Source organism: Eulemur rufifrons, chromosome 7 (assembly GCF_041146395.1).
Source record: "Eulemur rufifrons isolate Redbay chromosome 7, OSU_ERuf_1, whole genome shotgun sequence".
NCBI lineage: Eukaryota > Metazoa > Chordata > Mammalia > Primates > Lemuridae > Eulemur > Eulemur rufifrons.
In genome coordinates, this window is record NC_090989.1 from 220,945,878 (window position 1) to 220,962,395 (window position 16,518).

Here is a 16,518-nt window from a genome sequence, read left to right on the forward strand (position 1 = left end):
ATAATTTCTAATTTGTTTGACCTTAATAAGATGAAGAATTTCACTACTGGTATCCTCATTTTAAAACAAAAATACTGACTTCATACCAAGATTTCCAGTGACACTGAGATGCTAAATTATATTTCTGAGATAAAGTAGTAAAACAATTATTAAGACGGCTGGAACCGATCCCAAGCTCTGGCATATATGTTTGCCACTGTGTTGGCATCCATTCAAATTCAACATTTGCAAATAGGCAACAGCAGCACGCTTACATAACTTCTGAAATGTACTTGGAGAGAAGTTAATCACCATACAGTATCAGAAGGCTGGGAAACATCATATGAATACAGGAATATGAGCACAACTGAATTCTGAATCAATGGTTTGAATATGTATATTGAAGTCATCTGAAATTTAAAGAGCTGCAAAAACTTAAGCAATGTTATTTGAAGTTCAGAGGACAGCTAGAACATTATGACCCCAGAATGCTACAAGTGCACACATTTGTATAAAAGTCTTCCAATAACCTAATACTGGGGAAATAGAATGCATATAACTTATTTGTATTTTATTATTGTTGGAGACACTTTATTATTTTTCTCACAGGATAAAATATTACACATTATCTCAAAAGAGTTGTCCCTGATTACTATCTGCATGTCCTTTTCTTCCACCCATTACAAAACTCACCCAAGATGAATGTCATCCTCTCTCACCACTAAAATAAACTTCCTAGGGTCAACAATTACGTTGGGTTGCTAAACCACTGTTCCTCTTACTTATCCTTCTCAGTACCATGTGAGAGCTGCCCTACTTCCTCCTTCTGGAAGTCACCCATCCCTTGCCTCCTGTGTCTTCCTCTGACTTGCAGGCTGTCCTTCTCATTCTACACATTCTCTTTTACTACAAACCCAACCACTGCAGTTAATCTAGTTCCTGCTCTCCTCAACTCTTACACACATTTTATATCTCCCATTCAGATATGTCCTCTGAGCTCCAGACCTGCAAGTCAACACCTACTTGTCATCTTCACACGGATGTCACAAAGGCATCTCAACTCAGCATCACCAAAGCAGACCTCTAGATAACCTTCCCTAGCTGGGTCTCTTCTTCTGTTCCTTAACTCAGTAATGGCCACCAGTTGTACAAGCCCTAAATCCAGGAAAAGCTTCTCCTTCTCCTTCCATATCCCATTGTCACAAATCCTGTTGATTTTGCCTCTCAGATCTGCCCATTTCTCTCTATGCCTATCACAATCTGCCTGTCTCTTTCATGGTCCACAGCAATCACCTTCTAACTCATCTCCTCCAGCAACTCTCCTTGCCCTGATCCATTCTGTTCACCACTCTGAAATTACTTTTAATACATATTTTTCACTATACTACAAGGCCGTGGTTCTTAAAACAGCCTGGTACTGGCACAAGTACAGGGACACAGACCAGTGGAACACAACAGAAAATCCAAATATAGAACCATCCTCATATAGTCACCTAATTTTTGACAAAGCAGGAAAGAATATACTCTGGGGACAAGAATCCCTATTCAATAAATGGTGCTGGGAGAATTGGTTAGCCACTTGTAGAAGACTGAAACAGGACCCACAGCTTTCACCTCTCACAAAAATCAAATCACGGTGGATAACAGACTTAAACCTTAGGCGTGATACAATCAGAATTCTAGAAGAAAATGTAGGAAAGACTCTTACAGACATTGGCCTAGGCAAAGAATTTATGAAGAAGACCCCCAAGGCAATCACAGCAGCAACAAAAATTAATGAATGGGACATGATTAAATTAAAAAGCTTCTGCACAGCCAAAGAAACAGTCCAGAGAATAAACAGACCACCTACAGAATGGGAAAAAATTTTTGCATACTACACATCAGATAAAGGACTGATAACAAGAATCTATTTAGAACTCAGGAAAATCAGCAAGAAAAAATCAAGTAACCCTATCTAAAAGTGGGCAAATGACATGAATAGAAACTTCTCGAAAGAAGATATAAGAATGGCTAACAAACATATGAAAAAATGCTCAACATCCCTAATCATCAGAGAAATGCAAATCAAAACCACAATGAGATATCACTTAACCCCAGTGAGAATGGCCTTTATCAAAAAAACCCAAAACAACACATGTTGGCGTGGGTGCGGAGAGACAGGAACACTAATACACTGCTGGTGGGACTGCAAACTAGTGCAACCCCTGTGGAAAGCATTATGGAGGTATCTTAAACAGATTCAAGTAGACCTGCCATTTGACCCAGCAATCCCATTACTGGGCATATACCCAAAGGAAAAAAGGTCATTCTTTAACAAAGACACATGTACCCGAATGTTTATAGCAGCACAATTCACAATAGCAAAGATGTGGAAGCAACCCAAATGCCCATCAATACATGATTGGATTAGTAAGCTGTGGTATATGTATACCATGGAATATTACTCAGCTATAAGGAATGATGAAGATACGACATCTCTATGGTTCTCCTGGAGAGAATTGGAACCCATTATATTAAGTGAAGTATCCCAAGAATGGAAAAACAAGCATCACATGTACTCACCAGAAAATTGGTTCCCCTGATCATCACCTAAATACACATCTGGGAGCAACACCAATTGGACATCAGACTGAGGTGGGGGGCGGGGGAGGGGATGGGGGTATGCCTACACAATGAGTGCATTGTGCACCGTTTGGGGAGTGGTAACACTTGAAGGTGCTGACTCGGGAAGGGGGGGGTGGGGAAGGGAGGGATATATACCTACATGATGGGTGCAATGCGCACGACCTGGGGAACAGACACGTCTGGAGCTCTGGCTTGGGGGGAAAGGTGGAACAGGAGCAACGTATGTAACCTGAAATTCTGTATCCCCCATAACAAGATGAAATAAAATAAAATAAAATAAAATACATATTTTTCAATGCAAATCTGACCTATCTTCCTTGGCCTAAACCCTTCATTGGCTTCCCATTGCTCTTGGGATAAAGGGAAAGCCCTACAGAGACACTCCATGTGGTTACTTCTTTTCTCTCTGGCCTCATCTGTTTCCACCATCTCCTCCTCCTTCATTCTTTACGACGCTGTTCTTGGTTCCTCCTCCCCTCTGGGTCTTTGCACAGGCCTTTCCCCTCCCTCTCTCTACCCAGTTAATTCCCATTTAACTATCAGACTCAACTCAAATGTCACTTCCTTCGGGCTGCATTCTTGAAGCATCTCCACAAAATAAGCCAAGTCTTCTGAATTTACATCTCTATAGCACTCTGAATTTTTTCCTTTTTAGAAATTATGTACTTATTCATGCTCATTTGATTATTCATTCTGAGTAAAGATAAGGCAGGAACTACATCTCTGTGCCTACCATTTTATCCCTGACACCCTCTTCATCAGCTTATCAACTCTTAAGATACTAGAGCATACTAGCTCCACAGGCTATTGAGACCATGCCCTGCTGGAACACGAGGAGGTACAAGTGCGTCCACTGATCTGGAAACCTGGAATGGCTTCTTCCTGTGCTTTGCACTTCAAAAAAGGGTTAAGGGTTGCATGAGACCACTCTACACAGGTAGGAAGAAAACAACTTCTACATTACGTAGTATGACGGAAAAATCTGCCCCACTGTGTGGAAGGCACTGATGATATTACTTCTTGTGTTGCGCCTTCAAACACATTGGCTACAACCAGCTGAGAATGTTGATTAACTATGTCTTGTCTACTCTGCATAGAGCATAGCAACTCATTCTGTTCATTCTTTCACTCAAAAGCATTTATTGAATGCCAATTTTGTGCAAAAGCACTATGTAAAGTGAGGGACCAGAAATGGATAATAAGAAGTATTGTTTATGGAGGGTCGACCATGTTCCAGGGTGGTAAATTCTAAGTGGAATTCACAAGCAACATTTCAAGTAAACTGCCATCTTATGAAGAAGCAAACACTTAACAAACCATAATACAAAACCAAAGGGAATAAGCAGGCCTTTATAATCCACATTATTCCTTAGCATAGTCCTAGTTAAAGGCATTTGAGAAATTTATGAGCTCTTCGGAGTTCTAATTGAAATCTACTCTTCCAGGGTTCTTAATTATTCACCAGGACATGAAACTACTTATAGCTCCCAGTGGCCAAATATGTTGTTTTGAGCATCTAGATTTGGAAAACCCAGAGTTCTTATTCAAATAACTGGTTATTTGGGAGATATTTTTAGCCACTATACGTTTGGCTGACTCTTAAAGTGAATCTTTCCAACTTGGTTATCCTATGGTGAAAAAAATCCAAGCACCACTTATCCAAGAATTCTTCATCTGAGTGTCAAACATGTGCTAGGTGTTGTGGATACAAGTCCTACACCTGTCTTCAGGGTTAGGTTATGAGGGAGACTCATGAGATCAAGTAAAAGCCATAAAAGAGGTATTGAGTAGAATGTGGCACAAGGAAGCCCGCCTTCTGCCTGTGGACAGGAGGTGGGAATGATGCACTTTTTCTTTCCATTTAAGCTATTGGGAAACCTTGGGACTGATAAAATTCCTTTATCAGTATATGTAAGCCTAGAAGAACTCACTTCATAATTGCTTTGTGATTGCTTTAGCCCTCAAAGATTTTTTTTTAATTCATGAATCTATAGCCTGTGAATAAGCTGAGATCGACACAGTTGGGTTTTAAGGTGACAAAGTTTTGTTCTGTCAAAATAATTTTTAAAAACCCAAAAATAAGATGAGAAAGAAAGCACTGTGATCATAGTAACAGGTTTCACGGTGATACAAACCTGAACAGGGCCGTGACAGGAAGAGAAAACACGAGGGACAAAGATGGTAAAGTGCTTTTAGGTAATAACACGTCAATAACTAATTCATAGGAAGAAAACTGCATTTCACAAGCAGAGACACCGACTTCAACAAAAAGGTTTTGAGGGCTGGGCATGGTGGCTCATGCCTATAATTCCAGCACTTTGGGAGGCCAAGGCAGAAGGATCACTCGATCTCAGGAGTTTGAGACAAGCCTGGACAACATAGCCAGGCCCTGTCTCCACAAAAAATTTAAAAATTAGCCAGGCCTGGTCGTGGGCACCTGTAGTCCCAGCTACTTGAGAGACTGAAGCAGGAGGTTTACTTGAGCCCAGAAATTTGAGGTTAGAGTGAGCTATGATCATGCCACTGCACTCCAGCCTGAATGACAACAGTGAGACCCTGTTTCAAAGAGATAACTCATACATAGCATTCAGTATAGGGCTTAGCACATACCAAGTATTTAATAAATGTTCAATATTATTGTTGTTTTACTAATATGGCCAACATCACCAATGTGCCTTGTGTCTATGAGTTTATAATCCAGTGTCATGGCAAGAAGCTAAATGCAACATATGAAGATGAATTACACACAAAATGTATTCCTTTTAAACCATGTTATATAGCATATTAATGCACAATTGCTAAATATAAGAGATGTACTACAAATATTTTAATTAATCAAACTTTTTAAAGATTTTAAATATACCATGGAACTCCAACTTTAAAAGGTATCATTGTATTTGAGTGACCCATTGAGAATTTATCTTGTACTTTGTTTTCTTAGTGTCTTCGATGCACCAGGAAAGAATGAAACATTGTTCTCTTCCCTAGAGGGGAAGCTAAACATTAAGACCAGCGTGAACACAGCAGTTTGTATGAATTGCTCTAGAACAAGCTGTGCACCGAGTATGGAGTAGCCCCTGTCCTTGGGAAGGCCCCTCCCAGCCCGGACAGAACAGGGAGTAATGGCTGACAGATGGCTGGGAGCAGCACCCAAGTGAGGCATCGTGTGGCCACAAGGAACAAGGACAGCAGTGGCCACTGTGAACTTAGCAGGGGTTGTATTGGTTTAAAAATCAGACATCTGGAAGATTCCTTTTCAAAACTGTAGGGAAGTTCCAAGAGTGCAGCAGTTTTGTCTTGTTCACAGGCGTAGCCTCAGAGCAGAAACAGTACCTGAGACATAATAATCACTCAGTATCTGGGAATGGATGACTGCTTGGATCATAAAAGTCTCCAGGAATCTTTGTAGGGTGGAAGGAAAAGAAAGAGAGATCCCAATAGGACTGATATTAGACTTCCCAATAATTGTGGTAGGCAGGGCTCAAACTGGTTGTCTTAAAATTAGGGAAATGAAAAACAAAAGTGACATTATTAGCACCCAGTTGGGTAAATACATTTCTAGTATACTAATCATTGAAAGCATTCATTAATAAATAAAGCCCAGACAGGGATGCTATACAGATGAAATACTGCTACTTAAGTGGCAAGAATAGATAATACAGAGATTTTTGACATTTTGGGGTCACTTATCCTTTTGAGATCTATGAAAGCTATGAATTCCTCCATAGAAAAATCCATATGCAGACATTACAAGAATGGGGGGGTAGAGGTAGGGGTGGGAGTGAAGGTCGGGGGAGGGGAGTAGAGATTGATGGATGACTCATTAAAGAAAAGCAGGATAAAAAGAATCTGATATCTTTTTTGAATCTATCTCAATCAGGCTGAAAAAAAAAAAAACTCTTACTAATTCTTTTGTAAAGTGCACGTGTATCTTCCTTCAACCAGGTGTGTAAATTCAGATTTATACATATTGATTAGACTAGTTTAAGAGCCGCCATTTTTGCATTGTTTGGGGAAGCTTGGGGTTGTGGGAAGGCTGTGAACTTGGAGTTACTTCCACACTTTGCTTGAGTTTTAGGGGTGCCGGGAATCAAGACATAAAAATAGCTTTATTGACAAGAGCAGCAAATAGCAATGAAAAAAAAAAAAAAAAAAGACCAAGAAAGAGGTGACACAGTTTCAATGGGGATGGAACCAGGAAGTGAATAACAGGACAGAGAAGGAGATTTTGGACACCGCTGCAGAATGAGGGGTGAGTACTCTATCAGGAATTCAGAGGCACAGCAACAAAGGAGGCAGGACTGAGGGAGAAAGCTAAGTGCTCAGGTGGCTGAAATGGTAACCAGAATCTTTAAAAGCAGAGAGATAACAAGTGCTGAAGAGGAAACAGACCTGGATTCAAATCTCAATTCCTCTCCTTCTTAGTTGTATCCCTCTGGGCAAGCTACTTAATTTCTCTGAGCTTTGTGGTCCCTGAAATTGTATCCACTGATGGCGTTAATTTTGAAGTACAACACTTTACCCTGAGCATTTTGCTCTAAATGGTAAATCTGTATTTCACTGTGGTAAGAATGTATTTCTTATAACTGAGTCATTGGACAAAGAATCTAGTTATTTAGTATGTGAAACATGTAGCATATAGCAGGTCCTCAATATTTGTAGAATGAGTGAGCAAGGGCAAAATAAATGTAGTGGAATGCAAGAAAAGTAATCCCTAATTCCTGCATTTTGACATAAAACAAAAACCTCTTAATACCATTGTCAAACCAGACTGGATTTAATCAATGCAACAAACAACTTCTGAACACCTATATTTTGTGAGATAAAAATCACTCTTGAGAAAAGATTAAATTACATGCAATATTGTACTTTCTAAGGTACACACAAATACATTTTAGAAATATTCTCAGCAAAGATTAAGACAAATTCTGCAACAGTTGCTACAATTTTTCAGAGTATTCATTCATTAAATAAATATTCACTAAGTGCCTATAATATTTGCAAGATCCTATGCTTGCTAGGAAGTATTAGATATTTTCTACATTTTTTCTCTTATGTAATGTGATGAGGAACTTACAATCAGATGGAATAAAAATACATACAAGTAAGGTACATGGTCAGCAAATGTATCTAAGTACTCTATAAGAACAGACAATAAAAGAGACATCAAAAAGAGCAAGAGGTCACTTTGGAATAGAAAAGTGATAAAAAGATTTTGGAGACAGTGTTTGAGGTGAGCTTTAGGAATGGCTTAAACATAAGCAAAATGGAAGACAAGACAAGCAGCCTCAGAATCAGCACAGCTTTTTTTAATTTTCTTTATTTTTTTTAAATGAGAAAGGGTCTTGCTCTGTCACCCAAGCTGGAGTACAGTAGAGTGGCAAGATCATAGCTCACTGCAGCCTGAACTCCTGGGCTCAAGCAATCCTCCTGCCTCGGCCTCCAAAGTGCTTGGATTACAGGCATGAGCCAGCACACCTGGCCCCTCAGCATACTTTCTAACAAGAGAAGAGTATTTCTCACCAATGAAAATTGATTTGAAAATTTTTTTTTTTTTTTTTTTGGACAGAGTCTCACTCTGTTGCCCAGGCTAGAGTGCCGTGGTGTCAGCCTAGCTCACAGCGACCTCAAACTCCTGGGCTCAAGCAATTTTCCTGCCTCAGCCTCTCGAGTAGCTGGGACTACAGGTATGCGCCACCATGCCCAGCTAATTTTTTCTATATATATTTTTAGTTGCCCATATAATTTCTTTCTATTTTTTTAGTAGAGACGGGGTCTTGTTCTTGCTCAGGCTGGTCTCCAACTCCTGAGCTCAAACGATCCTTCTGCCTCAGCCTCCCAGAGTGCTAGGATTGCAGGTGTGAGCCACTTCGCCCGGCCTGATTTGAAATTATTGACTAGTCTCTCATTTACGTTCCTCAATATCTCCAAAGCTGGATGACCAGTAAAGGCATGTGGGCCTGCATTTTACTGGTGACACAAAACAGTTGTACTACAGGCTTTGTCAAAAAGAATTACTCAGGCGCCTGCCCCTTGGTATTCATCAAAACCTCCACTGAAAAAACCACTCTGAGGACAAGTGCCTGGAGGACACGTGATCCTGCCATCCTCTGACATCCTGAGGTCTATCTCCAGATCATTTCAGACCAAGCACACCTGGCTACCTGGACAACCTCCGCGCCTGTCCCACAGACTCCGACCTGCAGAAGAGCTTTAGGGACCCCTTCTTTTGTCACATCTTCAGCTCTAGTTAAAAGGTACTCAAGAGAGGCAATGCTATGAAACTCTACCTTGTGTAAGAAGCTTGTTAAACATAATTATAAGACACAATGTCCACGCAGGAGAAATTCCAGTCTGAACTCGGCACCAAGAATAGATGTGCTCCTTTTGAGCAATTGCTTTAGTACAGATACTGCCAACTAGGTAACAGAAATATGCCTTTACCAGCTAGAACCTAGAATAGTTAGAGGCCAGTAAGAGTGTAGGTCATTTCACAAAGCATCTTAAATCTAATTCCAAGCTTTTTTGTGTGTTAACAACTGACTTTCTTCATCCTTTAAATGTATAAAAGCATCACTATTTCCCTGTGTCCTTTGGAACTACCTTAAATCCTACAGAAAGGTAGGTTGTAAATCGATGATTGGCTGGATTTCTCCTCTTGCAATTGAGGGAAGTCTACCTTTATTTATCCCTAAATAATCGGATTTATGCCTGGTGGGCAAATGGGCTTGCTGCAGGCCTGCAAGAGATACTGCCCACTATCTCTGCATCTGTCACAACATCCTGACACTCAGCCATGTGGCCATGTGTCAGGTACACCAACACCCACACTACCTCACAGTGGAGCACCGAAGCAATCAGGACTGCCAAGGAATTCCAGGAATCAACAGACAACTTTACACAACCAGAAGGGGGCAAACTCCAGTCATGCCCAGCAGTATTGCTGCCAAGTCTCAAAGAATAAGGCAAATCATGCTTTAAAAGAAAAGCCGTCTGGAATTAAAAATGTCTTTTATACATCACACATGAATGTCTTTATAGTACATATCACATTCAACACACTTTAATGACCACCTACTTTGTGTTAAAAAACAATATGGCAATGTTGAAGGGGACTTAAGGACAATAGAGTTTCGGGCCACCCCAGGACAGTAGACAGTAGCCTCCTGGAGAGAGCATAGACCTTGGATATCAGACAGGCATGGCTCTCTGCGCCTTGCCTTTGCCACTTACTTGCTGTGACTGCAGCCATGTCAGATAACTCTGAGCCTCCACTTCCCCATTTGTAAAAGTCAAGATGAGGGAGAAGATGATGCCCCAGCAAATCTCAGGATTGCTGACGTGCAAAGGATCTAGCAGTGTGTCTGGCTTAATAAATATTACCTTCTCTCCAGTTCACCTCACTTTTGCCAAAAAAAAAAAAGAAAATAACAAAACCACTTTGTCAGTGAGAACATTCTACAAAAATATAATCAAAAGCAAAAATGACATTACTGTAGTGAAAGAAAAATAATAACAACACACTATCTCATTTGCCTCACAAGTCTATGTGGGTGCTATTATTGTCCACATTTTATAAATGACGGTGCCAAAGGCTCGGCTATGTCAGAAAATTTGTCCAAGTAAGTGGCAGAGTTGGGATTTGAGTTTATGTAGTCTGACTCCAGAAGCCATGCTCTTAACCACCTAGACAATATTGGTTTAAAATATATGAACAATTTTTTAGAACAGAGAGAAAGGGCCAATTTATTTCAACTGGGGAATGATGTGCAGGAAGCTTTTGGGGAAAAGAGGACATCGGAGATGGCCCTTAAAGGAAGAGCAAGATTTCGTCTTGATGGAGATAGAATGGAAAAGGGTATATAAGGAGGAGGCCTATTGAGAGACTGGCGCCAACCACGTGGAGGCATAAAAGGACGTGATGTGCAGGGAAACAGTGAGAAATTTACATGGATAGATATCCCTTGGCTCATGGATACGACATGGTGTAAGCCAGCCTTGGTAATTCTATCCCCACTTGCCAGATAGAGGAATGAAGCAGGAGGTAGGATTAGAGAGTAGGTTGGGGCCAAATAACGTCACATCTAGAATGTCTTCCAGGGACATTTGAACCTTAGAGGTAATAATGAGCCACAGATGGTTATAGAAGAGGAGATGCATGATGCTAATCATGCTCCAAGAAAGTAACTGTCAATTGTGTAGAGGAAATGTTAGAATGGGGGAGAGAAAACAGTTAGGAAGCCCCTGTGATATTTTAGATATTTAGAGACAGTAAAGAGCTGGATGGGGCAATGGAAATGAGTATGCACACAGATATCCCAGAGGGAAATTGGCTGGGCTTGACTACTGATGTGGGTGCCTGAGAAAACACTGATATTTTTGGCCAATAAGGAGAAGATAGGAAGAGGAGAAGGAGAAGGCAGCTAGCAGTTCTTTGAAAAATATCCTTTGAAAAGCAGTGTGATAATAGGAGTGCATTGGGCTGCAATGAACAGAATACCCAACACAGAGGTTTAGACAACAAAGACATTTCAGTACCTCCTGAAAGAAGTCTGAAGGTAGACAGTTCCAGGGTCAGTTAAACTGCTCAATGATGTCAGAGACTGGGTTGGTATCTGTGAAATCCTCTTAACCTTTCCTCATAGACTCAGATGGTGGCAGCAGCAACTCAGGTATCCTTCCTTCCCATGAGAGCATCCAGAAAGGAAGGGCCTCTCTTCCTACATGCCAGAAGCTTCTGAGCAGACCTCCTATGTGCCAGCATGTTATCACTGGCTACCCTCAGCTACCAGGAAGCTGGCAAAGTAAGTATCTGGTAAATGGAAATAGGAATGCCATGAATGGCTTACACCGTAACGTACCCATGGGCCAAGTATAATTACAGGCTGGTCAAATTCAGGAAATGTTAACAAGGAGGTCATGGCTATTTAGTGGAGAACCAATAGTATCTGCCATGAGCATTTTGAAAAAACCAATCAGCCTTCCAGAAAATGCAAATTTGCAAGATGATCCTGTGATAAATGGGCATGAACACACCTTTCTGATGAAAAGCCAACTCCTTCATGGCAGCCTCGGAAGGGATGGCTTAGCCTGATTTCCCTTCTCAGGACTGGGAGAATATTCTAAGTTCCTGAGCTTGGCCAGAAGATGGGCTTCACTCTCTGAAGCAAGAGGAAGGGAAGATACAGAACACTAGGATTTGTGGTTCGGACTGAGAGAGCTTCTGGTGCAGCAGTCTCAGGTGAGATAGAACTCTCCTCCCAGGAGTCTTGGGAATAAAAGAAAATTGGCTAATTCCCTTTGCCATGGAGACTTAATCCTTTTGTACATGTTCAAGTCTTAACTAGTCCTTAAGGGACAGCTCAATTACCACTCCCTTCAAGAAGCTTTCCCATCACTGGCCAAGGTGTGCCCCGCTGTACTGTTTACATACACCTGGCAATCACTCTGGATGTGTTTACCTTCCGAGCCTGCACACATAAGCTATCATTGAATCCAGGTGGCTTGATCTAAATAGCTGATTCTATCCACCTCTCTCCATCTCCATTGCTGGCAATAACTACTGATGTCTATTAGACATGTGCTACATGCCAGAGGCATTATTCATATATTTTATACCTATTAATCCATGTAATCCTTTTAGCAACCCTATGACGTAGACCATAGTAATTATTTTATGCATAAGGAAGCTTGAAAATAGAAATGTTAAGTAACTTGATCAAATTCACATAGGTAGTAAATGATAGAGGTACTCTTAGGAGTTTTTTTGTTTGTTTGTTATTGTTGTTGTTGTTTGTTTGTTTGGAGACAGGGTCTTGCTCTATTGCCCGGGCTACAGTGCCATGCTGTCGGCCTAGCTCACAGCAACCTCAAACTCCTGGGCTCAAGCGATCCTCCTGAGTAGCTGGGACTGCTGGTACACACCACCACGCCCAGCTAATTCTTTCTATTTTTAGTTGCCTGGCTAACTTTTTTTTTTTTCTATTTTTAGCAGAGATGAGGTCTCGCTCTTGTTCAGGCTGATCTTGAACTCCTGACCTCAAGCAATGCTACCACCTTGGCCTCTGCAGAATGCTAGGATTACAGCCACCACACCCGGCCCAGATGACAATTTAAATGTCACCTGACACTGGGGAAAGCCTTCCCTCCACCCCCAGACTAGTTCTTGTTCTGATAGGTCATAGCAGATTCTGTTAATGTATCATTAAAGGGCAGGGCAGAGTTTGTATGCTTCATTCATCCATTTACCTCCAGCCATGAGCCCAGTGGTTGCTCAGGAATGAGTCCACTTTTATTATTGGCTACAAGTCTCAGATCCCTTGCTAACACGTAAGTTCTTTAAGGTCAAAGACTGTGCCCCAGGGAAGCATGCAGCTATAAGAAAGAGAATATGGTCTTTGGCCCATATTAACTCAAATTCTAGCTACACGGCCACCAAATCTAAATGCGTGCATGATTTCTCAAGTCCCAACTTCCTTATCTGTAAATGAGAATAATGACATTGTGAAGACTAAAAAAGACACTGAAAACCATGTGTTAGCAAACCTAGCAGCAAATGCCCCTTAGATCTTTCTTCCCAGATTCATCTTTGTATCCCAGTAGATCAATGACATTGAGCAGTGAAGACACCGGGCTGAGGTCCAGCAACCACCCCACACAGTTTATCACAGGCTGTGGCTTCCTTTTCCACCACTTGGTGTACTTGGGTGCCACCAAGTGAAAAAATGAAACAGTGCTACGACCATGAGCAAGGGGTTAACAATATGTGAGGGGCAAAGAGAAGGAAGGGGACAGAATGAACATGGTACATGTTAAGTATCCACTAAGTGTCAGGTATTTTCATACATTATCTGTTTTAATACATAGCAAAAGAAAATCTGATTCTACAGATGAGGAAGTGGATGCTCTGTGAGGTTAGGTCTCACCCATGGTCTTGGAACAGGTAAGTGATGGAGACCCTGAGCTGAACTCAGGTCTCTATTTCTCCATAGGACTTGCTTCTGTCACCCCAGGGCACTACCTCCAAAATGATTCTCCTCCTTGCTCTTGTTTCTGGGTAAGTGTGCATTAAAAGTCCCAAAGCATCTTTATGTATCTTAAAAGTCAATCTGACCCTGCTGTATGTGGGAGGAATCCGGCAATTTAGTAAGATTTGAGCACTCAGTGTCTCAAAGCTAACTATTTACAAATGAATTAAACATGTTATAGGCTTTATTTTAAAAAGCTACATGCCACGTGGGTAGAAAAACTAACTCTAAATTTTGCTCAATACCAAAATGCTGGGTAGAGGATTTTTTTTTAATTAACCTGATTTTAAGTGAGCTTTAATTTAATGTATTAAAAGCAGTCATTAGCATTCTCTGGGCATAAATGAAGTTATGTGTAATGAAGAAGGAGGTCTAGGAGAGGGGAGGACAGAGAAAGATGTGTTCCCTCTCTCTGAGATGCTACCCCAGATCTGGGCTTGAAATGGAGAAATAAACCCCTGAAACTTCTGGTCCCATCACAGGAGCTGTGTGCTACAATTACTCAAAATGTAATACACCCACTATCTGTGTCTGAATCTCCTGGGATGCTTGTTGAAATGCCACTTTCTGGGGACCCACTCCAGGCTTGCAGATTCCGATTCTCTGAGGATGATCCCCAGGAATCAGCATAGTATCAAGCACCCCTTGATGTTTCTGGTTCATCCCAAGGTTTGAGAACTTCAGGAGCTCAGTAAAAATTTAAAGATCATGATGATATAACATATTTATTTATTTCAAGGGGATATTATTGTCTTTTTTGAACATTGAAAATTTTTATATGAAAGTATCCTGGCAACTCTAAAGGCGAGACATTCCCACTTCAAAATGGGGGAAATCAAGTCTTGAAATATATATGGCATGCCCTCTCTTTAAACACAGCCAGCAATCAAATGCCTTGCATCTTGTATAGAGAGCAGCAGTTACCAATTCACTGACTAAGGAGTTCTATACCATACATCTGAGCCACTTGATTAACTCACCTTTGTATTCAATTCCCAAGTAATTTTATCTTGTGGAGGAATGGCATGTTTTCTAAATTTATAACTTCAGTGTGATCCTTCATTAGGAATAGACTTCCTGACTCAACTAATTGCATGTTCAGGACACTCTTTTATTCTTTTTCTGTACAATTCCAGAAAAGGTGATTTTTTTAGATAAATCACTTCCTTTTCTTACTCCTCTCCACTGGTTAAAGCCAGTCCCCAAACCCACTCTCTTGCCTCCTACCCTACCAATTAAAATTCTGTACATAGGAAATTAATTTTTTTAAAAAAAGAAACCTAAGACTTGAACAGCTCCTTATGATTAAACTAACACCTCTGATCTTTCACAAGTTTAGCAGTCTCTCTTCCTTTGCTTCTTGGGACTTGCCCCAAACCTGAGAGTTCCCTGAAATTTGAAGGCCAAGTCCCCATACGTGGATTCATCAGTTTCAGGGTTTATGGGAATCTCCGCATTTGGGAGAGCTCTGAGAGTTTTATCACCTTGGAAACACAACAGCAGCCTCCCTGAGTGTGCACAGAGAGAATTTTTTTTTAAGCACCATAAGAAAACAGGGTTTAGTTACCCCCAAATGTAAGAGTCATGATGCAAAAACTGTCACTGACTTGGTAGCATCTTTAGTCAAAAATAGTATCTTCAACCCCACAAATAATATGTGTACTTTTCCTAACTAAACAGGTTGTTGGAAAACAGCTCAAAAATATCCCATCCCCATATTTTATTTTTTTCTTCTAAAAATGGAATGGCTTCACTTATCAAACCGTCCAAGCCACTGCTGATATAGCCACCACCTACATATGTGGAACGATAAATATTAAACATCAAGTTACCTGTATCATTTGTGGAAATCCTGATTTTGGAAAAGCAAATATAGAAGATACATTCATAGAAGACATTTTGAACCTTAAAATGGAACTGCTTGCTTTGATGCAAACAGCTATGGGTGTGTGTGTGTGTGTGTGTGAGAGAGAGAGAGAGAGAGAGATGGCTGAACAATTTCTTTCGGACTATCCCTTCTAGTATTACAAGTTGTTGAGACTGCATCATTAGTAATTGTCTCCGATGAATTACCAGGTGAATGAAATCAGTTCTTTTTATACTACGTCCTGGCCGCACTAAACAACACTGATCAAATGACCCCTCCTCTGCTATTTCTTTCACAATACATTCAACCAAATCAATGGAGCGCCTACTCTGTGCCAGGCACTGTGCCAGGCGCTGAAGATACAAAGATAAATGTAGCAAGGTTCGGATTTCTACTGGTGTCTTAAGATTGCGGAGCGAAGACGTAGCTCCTTGCTCCCCCCTTTGCACCGCAGCCCGGACGGCTGTCGAACCAGTAGTGGTGTGAGTACTCCACCGCTCCCGGATTCTGGGAACTCGTTACTCCTGAGCCAGCCCACGAACCTAGCGCCCGGGTTGTCTTTGCGTCCCCAAGAGCCCAAAGCCCCACTCCCAGGCCATGGCGCCCGCTCCGCACCGAGCGAGCCCGGGACCCCGCAGCGCACCGCGCCGGGTTCCTTCCACCTGCCCGCCTGCCCGCCCGTCGGGGTGCGCCGGAGCCTGCGCCCGCTTACTTTGCCGCTGTCGCTCACGCCGAGGAGGTGATCCCGCAGCACCTCCATGGGGCAGGTCCAGGTGGAGTGGACGAACGTCCCTCGGAAGATGTGCGCCAGGGGTGGCATCTGGGCGGCACACATGCCGGCGGCGGGGCGCAGCGCGGGGTCCGCGGGCCGAGGAGGGCGCACCCGGCGGAGGCGCGGCGCGGGCTCTCTGCAGCTGCGGGCGGCTGCCGAGCGGACACCCGCTTCGTGCTGCCCCCGCTTCCCCAGGCGGTCTCCTGCCCCCTGCAGGCCGCGCCCAGGGGCTGGCTCCCTCCCTC

At 42.0% G+C, this 16,518-nt stretch overlaps 2 protein-coding genes across 6 annotated transcripts in view; one reads left to right on the top strand and one right to left on the bottom strand.

The window, feature by feature from the left end:
* GDA (guanine deaminase) overlaps window positions 1-16,518 on the bottom strand; it is a 109,240-nt gene that overhangs the window by 75,365 nt on the left and 17,357 nt on the right. For 3 of the 5 annotated variants that reach the window (XR_011233926.1, XM_069474118.1, XM_069474117.1), the window contains exon 1: window positions 16,214-16,448. The exons of 1 other annotated variant lie outside the window; for it this stretch is intronic. Coding sequence is in view for 3 of the 4 variants with exons in the window: in XM_069474118.1 (XP_069330219.1) it covers window positions 16,214-16,336 (123 nt within the window). In the remaining variant the exon portion in view is untranslated. Of the gene's footprint in view, window positions 1-16,213; window positions 16,449-16,518 lie in introns of those variants that run through there. One more of the 5 variants, XM_069474119.1, reaches the window with a different exon arrangement.
* C7H9orf57 (chromosome 7 C9orf57 homolog) overlaps window positions 16,335-16,518 on the top strand; it is a 76,446-nt gene continuing 76,262 nt past the window's right edge. The window contains exon 1 of the mRNA XM_069472118.1: window positions 16,335-16,471. Within this exon, the coding sequence (XP_069328219.1) occupies window positions 16,335-16,471 (137 nt within the window). The remainder of the gene's footprint in view (window positions 16,472-16,518) is intronic.